This window comes from Asparagus officinalis, unplaced genomic scaffold (assembly GCF_001876935.1).
Source record: "Asparagus officinalis unplaced genomic scaffold, Aspof.V1 AsparagusV1_Un316, whole genome shotgun sequence".
NCBI lineage: Eukaryota > Viridiplantae > Streptophyta > Magnoliopsida > Asparagales > Asparagaceae > Asparagus > Asparagus officinalis.
Window position 1 is genome coordinate 57,909 of NW_017972581.1, and position 9,078 is coordinate 66,986.

The window sequence follows — 9,078 nt, forward strand, 5'->3', positions numbered from 1 at the left end:
GAGCCAAAGACATATGCCCTTTTAGCTTTGTTGGTAGCTAGCTGCATCCCCAATGATTTAAAGGAATAGCTAGCCTAAGCAAAACATATCATGGGTTGGGGCTGGTCGGGTCGGGCAGGGTTGGGCTGGTCGGGCCGGGTAGTGTTGGGCGTAGGTTGGGCCTATTTCTCCGATTCCGGATCTCGGGCGGGACCCAGCTCAAACCGTGATCTAGGTATAGAATAATACACATATCTATAAACACTATTTATACTAAAAGCACACGTTACTGTCGACTATACTCATCACAGTTAATAAAGTAATAACCCATTTAAATATCTCATCCCATGATTTTCGAATCTACAGCCGCACGCCTCTGGCCAAAACTAAAAACCTGTTCCGGCTCCGCTCCCCTATAAAACACCAACCTCTCTCAAACACCGTTCTTGCATCAACAACCACCACCACCACCCAAAACAAAAAACAAATCAAACAACTCAAAAACCCCAACAAAATCCACCCAAAAAAATCCAAAAAAAAAAAAAAAAGAAGAAGAAGAAGAAGATAGAAAGAAAAGAAAAAAATGGGTTTGTCCTTAACACCCTCCTCAAGATCAGCGGAGGTCGGAAAATGGCTGGGCCTAGTAACTGCGGTCTGGGTGCAGTGCATCTCCGGCAACAACTACACCTTCTCAAATTACTCAGACGCTCTCAAGAACTTGATGGGCTTGACCCAATTAGAACTGAACAACCTCTCAGTTGCTAAAGATGTTGGCAAAGCTTTCGGGATTCTTGCTGGGCTTGCATCTGATCGGTTGCCGACGCCGGTGATTCTTCTTATTGGGTCTCTTGAAGGGCTTGTCGGGTATGGAGCTCAATGGCTTGTTGTGAGGCAGTCGATCTCACCGCTTCCTTATTGGCAGGTATACTGCGTGAAAATTACTTTTGGGTTTGATTTGTTTTAGTAATCGGGTAGTTTGTTGCTATTATTTTCAGTTTATGGTTGAATATTTCATATTGATAATTTTGGAAAATACAACGTGATGTTGGGTGTTGTACGTTCAATGCAAGTATGGTTCCTTGTTATATGACCGCTAAAACTTGGTAAGTCAATTAGTTTTGGTTCAATTACTGTTCATAATTGGGTAAACTAGGGAACTTCACAGTCAGTTTCACCGCTTTCCTATTGGTAGGTGAATTGCATGAAGTATTGATTTCAGTTTTTGGGTTTAAGTTGTTAATAATTGGGTAACTTATTTCTCTTATATTCAGTTCGTACTCAAATATGTCATTGTTTATTTCGTGAAATTATTATTTTTCAATGTATATACGGGTCTTACACTCTTTTTTAGCCCAGTTTACTGAAGAAGTGTTATAGAAAGAAGTTAATAAGGAAAATATAGAGTGATGTTGGAGTTCGTATTAGTAGTTTGTTACGTGATCATCATCAATAAGTCAATTTAATTTGATTTTATCACCGAGTACCACTTTCCATTGACATCCACTGATTCATCTCCTTGAAGTCAACCATACATAGAACAATCTCATTCAACTTGAAGCATTATAGTAATCACATCTTATCATAGTTTTTACAATCAAGTTAAGTTCTTCGTAATTGAAACTAATGTGTCTTTTATGCATCATCATGTGCATATTAATGGTAACTTTTTGTAACTAATCTTTAATAATTATAGTAATGAAAAAGGGTTGTTTCTTTTTAGATGTGTATATTCCTGTGTATGGGAGGCAACAGCACGACATGGATGAACACGGCCGTGCTAGTCACCTGCATGCGCAACTTCCGACGGAATCGGGGCCCTGTGTCCGGGATCCTCAAGGGCTACGTTGGTCTCAGCACTGCCATCTTCACTGATCTCTGCTCCGCTCTGTTCGCCGACAACCCGGCCTCCTTCCTCCTCATGCTCTCCATTGTCCCTGCTGCAGTTTGCATCGCCGCGATGGTCTTCCTCCATGAATCCCCCTCAGCTGCCAACAAACCCACAGTTGCAGAAGAGGAGACCGAAGCGAAATGCTTCAATATGATCAATGTAGCTGCAGTTGTAATTGCAGTTTATCTGTTAGCCTTTGATCTCTCTGGTGAGCATGGAGTGCTGATTTCAAGAGTATTTGTGGCTGTCCTTATGGTGCTTTTAGTAGCGCCGGTGGGAGTTCCAATTTATTTATCCTTCAGGTCGAGGAGATCAAAATTAAATGGCGATGCCGAGGGTCAGATTGAGGAGCCATTGATTAAAGAAGAAGAGGAGACAGTGATGATTGTCGAGAATGAGAACGAGCATGAAAAAGAGGAGGGTGATGTTGAACAGAGAATTCCAGAGATTGGAGAGGAGCATACAATAAAAGAGGCATTGATGAAGTTGGATTTCTGGATAATGTTTGTGTCGTTCTTGTGCGGAGTTGGGACGGGATTGGCTGTGATGAACAATATGGGGCAGATGGGGCTTGCTATGGGTTACACTGATGTTTCTATTTTTGTTTCCATGACCAGCATCTGGGGATTCTTTGGGAGGATTGGTTCTGGTTCTCTCTCTGAGTATTTCCTCAAGTAAGTAATTACCTATAAGTCTCTGCTTATTTAAATGCATACATTGTTTATCCAAATATTTACTTATAGAAATTCAATATCCAAACCATAAGTATCTATTGCACTGGAGACTAGGTCATCTAAGAGGAGAATAATTGGTTCAATACAACTTCCGTCATTCATCCCTTTACTTTGCATTTTTCTCTTTTCTCCCTGAAATTAGTAGATGTTTAGTGGAGATGGTCAATTTGGTAGTTTCCTCTAAAATTCACTTAATGTAATTTTTTTTTTTTACTGCTTGCTGGTTGAATAGGCTGTTACTTTAGTGCAGTTAGAGGGAAATTATAGTTTGATGATTTAAATGAAACTAATAGGACATAAGAATTTGGTTATGCGCAGAATTATCAGTGTTATTTCTCATAGTTGAAAATCAAAACTTCCTTTTGTGATCTTGAATTGATTTTGTTTCTTAATACCAAGCCTTTTTAATGCGCTTCCAATAGGAAAATCCAGTATGTTTATCTTTAATAATACAATAAACGATTCCTACCATGGTGAAGCATCTTTCTGAGATTTTGGGTTTTAATCATTTTTTATTCCAAGTACATACTAAGAATTTATTCCAAGTCCTTATACATCCTCTTCTATAGTTGGCCCAGTGCAAAAAAGGTCCGTTTTCTGTTATTAAAGAAAGGATAAATTACACTAAATCCCCTTGATGTTTATAAGTTTGACAAAATATTCCCTGAGGTTTTGAAACTAACACTTTCTCCCCCTATTTTTAAATTTTCATTCTAATAAATTACATGACAGTCATGTGACCCATTAGTGCCAAAGATACCCCTTTCTATCAAAAGAGAAGAAATAAGCATATTTCTCTCTTCTTTTTTATCAGTTAAATCATATTTACCCCTCCCAAAATTTTCAGACTCGCAATTATACCTTCTGAACTTTAATCTTCATTTTTTCTTAAATGTTTTTTTCATCATTTTCCTTCTAACATTTGCTGGCATAATCAAATCCCTAAATTTTGAATATGAATTCAAAATTTAAATATTTATAAGAAAAAATAATATCTTGAAAATTTTAATTAGTTAATTAAAACAAAAAAACCTTAGCAGTGATTAAGAAGGAAAATATCATATATATTATATTTATAGCCTAGATTACCTTTGAATTTTTTTGATTTATATATTTTCCAGGACTTTAGAACTAATTGTGTTACATTTGTTTCAAAAATAATAATGTAGTCAGTTTTAAGTTGTAGGATTGGAAAATGCTTACAGAAAAGTTTTCTAAGAGAAATTGATGAAAGTTAAACTTTAGGTGGGATAAGTGCAACTATGTGAAACTTTAAGAAATATAAATGGGGATTTTACCCGCCCCCCCCCCCCCCCCAAAAAAAAAAAAAAAAAAGAAACATGGCTATTTCTTCCCTTGAGGAGAGAAAAAGAGGGTATTTTAGGCATTAAAAGGATCACTTGGGTATTATGTGACCTATGACATCAAAAATTTAAAATGAGGAGGAGAAAGTGTTAGTTTCAAAACCATAGGGGGATTTTCTTTCAAACCTATAAACTTTAGGGGGATTTAGTGTAATTTACCTTAAAGAAGCCTTTAGCAAGCATCTCAAACTGATGATGAGATAGTTGCGTAGACTTCATATATATACGTACTTACATACACACACACATATATATACATATATATCGTTATATAATATATATATGTGTGTGTGGGCCAGTATTGCTTGTTGTCCACATTCTATTAAAAATATCTTGTCACTTTTAGTGCCTTTCTTTGTCATATAGTACAATGTTTGAGGGGATATTGTGCCTAATTTTCTGACTTTGTTTTGTGTTACAATTACCTGTTTGTTTGCCCAAAAGACAAGACAACATGATAAAGAAACCAGTTGCTATAAAGTTCTCTTTCTCTTTAGTTTAGTTCCCACTTTGAAACCAAGTGAAATCAAGGTGGTGAGGTGGCACCCTTCCATTGGTTGATTTGAGTCTAGTTATAGGAAACCAATTTCCTCAATTTCTTCGAGGAAATTGCTTGAAAACTCTTTAGATGGTTTATTTGCCTTTTGTCTTTTTCTTTTCTTTTCTGGTAATCAACCAAACAGCCAAAGTTCATGTACCTCCAACATCCTGATTTTCTGGCAGGCTTTTTTTGCTGGGAAAGGGAGGTGGGTGGGTGGGTGTTTGAATTCCGATAAGATATAACTGCAATTGTTATGTAAATGGAGATTAGTTTGAAATGGTGAGTAGTGAAGGAGTGAGTGATCCTCCACAAAATCTTGGTATATGAGGCCAACCACTGGTGGATAAGAACTAGGTCGGAATCAACATTGAACCGCAAATAACCTATCAGAATCAGTTATCTGAGAGATGCATTGATTTGTTCAACATTTGCATGAAAATAATCGGAAATGGATCATATTTTTTTGATTTTGGAGTAAAACTTTGTTCAACACTCAAGACATTCTAGCAGTTACTTGACTGATGCTTACGCAGTTCATAGAGACAGAAATTCTCAATGATTGTTGCTTCTTTGTGCATTTCTATATGCTTACCTATTTTGTTAGATCATTTCTTTTTGAATAAGACTTTTTTTTAACACTTGGGTTTTTAACCTTGAAACTGAAGATTTGGTCTTGGCCCTCCTTTACATAAGTACTTGCATCTTGTTCCTCTTTCCCATTCGATTAATACTCTCCATCTTGCAGGAAATGCGGGACACCAAGACCTCTATGGAACGCAGCTTCCCAAATCCTAATGGCTGTTGGGTACATAACAATGGCCATAGCATTGCCTGGTTCTCTCTTTCTAGGCTCAGTCATTGTTGGTATCTGCTATGGTGTTCGTCTAGCTGTTACTGTTCCCACTGCGTCTGAGCTATTTGGCCTCAAAAACTATGGTCTCATATACAACATTCTCATTTTGAACCTCCCCCTCGGTTCTTTCCTCTTCTCAGGGCTCCTCGCAGGATTCCTCTACGATGCTGAGGCAACTAAAACACCTGGAGGTGGCAATACTTGTGTTGGGGCCCACTGTTACAGGGTCGTGTTTATTATCATGGCCATTGCGTGTTTTATCGGGTTTGGATTTGATCTGTTGTTGGCGTTCAGGACGAAGAAGGTTTATATGAAGATCTATGCTAGCAAGAAAGCGAAGAGAGCAGTGGTTCGGTCCATCAAAGTCTGATGATTCATGCCTAAGACATTCTTTTTGTGTTATTTCTCTTGAATTTATTGTATATTAGAAATCGGACATGAGATCAAATTGTAACTGGTCTCATCAATTTCACAGTATGTAATCTTGTCACTTGTCCCTGTATATTCTTTCCTTTCCTTTATGCCCTTTGGGGCGACGGAGAAGAAGAATTCATTTAGTTTGAGTTCAGAGGTAGAAACTGTGTGCTCGGAGATATTTGATGTTTGGTTGAAATTATGTGAAAATGAGAGAAGAATAATGAATAAATTTCATATTTCAAAGGTCTAATCAGTGTCCTCATGCATGTTACAATTTCACTCTGTACTTTCTCAAGTAACTGACCAGCTTCCACCTCTTTTTAAATTTTAGTGCATACTTTGTTTTCTCAAATATTAATTTACATATAAAATCATAGAAATTCAATGATTGCACTTTGAACCCTGAAAATCTCAACCCTCCTCTTCTCCTTCCCCACTTTCGTTTTCATTGATTTTGTTTCCTGTAAATCACCAACTTTGTCTAAAGGATATGGTTACCTTGAGAGTTTCTTGTAAGCTGCATGCAACATAATTTTTGTTAGTGTGCACTTGTTAAAATGACTTGGGAGTTTTGTTGTGCGCAGCGGAAATTTCGGCAGCACCTCTGATGCACAACAAGAGAGTAAGATCACAACTAAATCTCTGTTTCACAAAGCAATCAAGAATCGAAAATAATATATCTCAACAAAGTGGGATATGCACTCTTCCTCTCATAAGTTCTAGGACTGACTTGTCAAGGGGACCTATAAGCTATTACAAATCATAGCAAGACAAACTATTTTACGGGGTTCGGCAAGTTGCCTATGTCCACGGGGCAAGGAGGGGGGAGATCTACTATTAGAGGGAGAGAATATAACTAGGGTTTACAATCTCACAACCTAAACCAGCAAACAATCTCTCAAATCCCTCACAATCTCTCTCTCAAAAGGATGCTCAAAACCCTTAAAGAAGGACTGACTTCTGCCGCTGTCTTCTGTGATTTTTCTGCACCTGCACGAAGCCCAAAGAGAACTCACAGCCGCCTGTCTCTCTGCACTCACAAACCCTCTTTTTGCACTTCCCTTCACGAAGCCCTAGGGTGGGTGTTTATATCCGCTGGTTCTTAACCTCCCACACTATTACATCCGTTGGTTCTTAGCCTCCCACACGGTTACATCCACTGGTTCTTAGCCTCCCACACGGTTACATCCGCTGGTTCTTAGCTCCTCACGTGAATTCCCTAGCTCTTCACATGTTTTCATGCCCAGCTCTTCACGGGAATTCTTGAGAACCTGATCTTTTCACGTGGCCCCCACCCACGTGCTTCACAATTCTCCACCTCGGTGAAGTTTTTCCAAAACTGAGCCAACACTAACCAAAACAAATGTCTCACTTGTTGCGTCCGGTACGAAGTGAAACAATTCACGACAACGGACTCAATTCACAACAAGTCAAGACCTAAACGAGAATGTGAATACTCTTGAAATGTTGATATCAACTCACCAAATCGGTTGCATCATAAAGACTACCTACATATCCTCTTGCCCAATGAATCAAGCCTCACGTAGCTCATCCAAATGACCTTCAAAGGCCTCAACACCGAAGAATATTCAAAAGCTCCAAACAATAACGTCTTCATTATCTAAAACGTCACGAACAAAGTGGAATCTGACATCGATGTGCTTCAAGCGCGCATGATAAACTTGGTTCTTCGCCAAATAGATAGCTGACATGTTATCATAATATACCCGAAGGGTCTCTTGTGCAATCCTCAAGTTCTCTAATAATCCACGCAACCATAAAGCCTCCTTAACAGTTTCGGTCACCATCATATACTCCGCCTCTGTATTAGAGAGGGCCACTGTGAACTGAAGTGTACATCTTCAACATACCGGTGCTCCTGCCAATGTAAACACATCCTGAAGTAGACAAGCACTTGTCAAGATCTCCAGCATAATATGAATCCACGTAACCAATATAATCCTGCCCATTCTTCTCATCCTTCCGAAAAATCAATCCAACATCCATAGTTCCTTTAACATACCATAGAATCCACTTCACAGTCTCCCAATGATCCTTCCTGGGGTCATGCATTTGCCTCGATACCATGCTCATGGCCTGTGACAAATCTGAGCTCGTACACACCATCGTATACATCAAGCTACCTACTGCCCTGACATATAGGACCTTCGAAATATAATCTCTGTCCTCAACTGAAACATATGACATACTAGCTGAAAGCTTGAAGTGGGAAGCCAATGGAGTGCTAACTGCTTTTGCATTGCCATCAAAGCTAAATTTCTTCAACATCTTCTGCGAATAGCTCTTCTGTGTAAGCTTCAATCTCCCCTTCATCCTATCTCTCTCAATCTCCATACTCACGTGGGTGAAACAAATTAACCCTTAGCCTTGTGCGTGAAAGCCAACATACGGACGAGTGAAGAGATAGCGACAGCTTGCCCAAATCAAAACCGCGTGAAAGAGAGTGGATTGTTCAGCGGTTCTTTGGGTCCACCCGCTTTGCCTCTTATAAATACACATCGGTTCCTAGGGTTTATGTGAGCGAAGGAGGAAATTGTAAAGAAAAATCGACTGACTTTCTCTTTTTGCAGCGGGCGTAACTGCAGAAGAAAAAAACGAAGCCGTCGACTTTAGGAGGATTTTTTGAGCATCCCTTTTGAGAGAGAGATTGTGAGGGATAGGAGAGATTGTTTGAGGGTTTAGGTTTGTATTCTCTCCTTTTAATAGTAGATCTCCTCCCTCCTTGCCCCGTGGACGTAGGATATTTGCCGAACCACGTAACATTAGTTGTCTTGTTGTGATTTATAATAGCTTGTAGGTTCCCTCGACAAGTCAGTCCTAGAACTGATGAGAGGAAGAGCTAATATCCCACTTTGTTGAGATATTTTCTTTCGGTCTTGTTTCTTTTATGAAACAGGAATTTCGTTGTGGTCTAATATCTTGTTGTGCACCTTGCGCACTGAAGGTGCTGTCGAAATTTCTACTGTGCACAACAGATCTTCGGTTATCAGTTGTGTTCATGTCTTTTCTATGATTAGTGGTTTTGACGAGTTAGAGTTTGCTATTAAATTTGTCCAAGACTTGGTACTCCTCATCTTCCTAAATTTAAGAGACGTAAATTGCATAGCTCAGAGGCTTTGCCATTGAAGGTCCTGAAGCTGGAAAAGTAAGATTTATGAATAATAATGAGCTGGTTTGTTGGAATTTTTAATGATGAACACCGTTAATTAGACTTATAAGTTTTTCAAAGACAAGTCAAGTTATTAAAACCCAATTTAAATGAGATTCTTTTTCTTTCATTC

General features: G+C 38.8%; 1 protein-coding gene across 1 annotated transcript; it reads left to right on the forward strand.

The window, feature by feature from the left end:
* The first annotated feature begins 336 nt into the window (after positions 1-336).
* LOC109827603 (protein NUCLEAR FUSION DEFECTIVE 4-like) lies at positions 337-6,026 on the forward strand. Its single transcript, XM_020394618.1, has 3 exons — positions 337-901; positions 1,700-2,541; positions 5,252-6,026. Exons 1-3 carry the CDS (start codon positions 563-565, stop codon positions 5,727-5,729), a joined length of 1,659 nt encoding a protein of 552 aa, XP_020250207.1. The 5' UTR covers positions 337-562; the 3' UTR covers positions 5,730-6,026.
* The last annotated feature ends 3,052 nt before the right edge of the window (positions 6,027-9,078 follow it).

What these genes read in the sequence shown, in the direction of transcription:
- LOC109827603 (XM_020394618.1), top strand. Translation starts at nt 563, where the DNA reads ATGGGTTTGTCCTTAACACCCTCCTCAAGATCAGCGGAGGTCGGAAAA. An exon ending in CACCGCTTCCTTATTGGCAG is followed by an intron (nt 902 to 1,699) that starts GTATACTGCGTG and finishes GTTTCTTTTTAG; the next exon opens with ATGTGTATATTCCTGTGTAT. An exon ending in CTCTCTGAGTATTTCCTCAA is followed by an intron (nt 2,542 to 5,251) that starts GTAAGTAATTAC and finishes TCCATCTTGCAG; the next exon opens with GAAATGCGGGACACCAAGAC.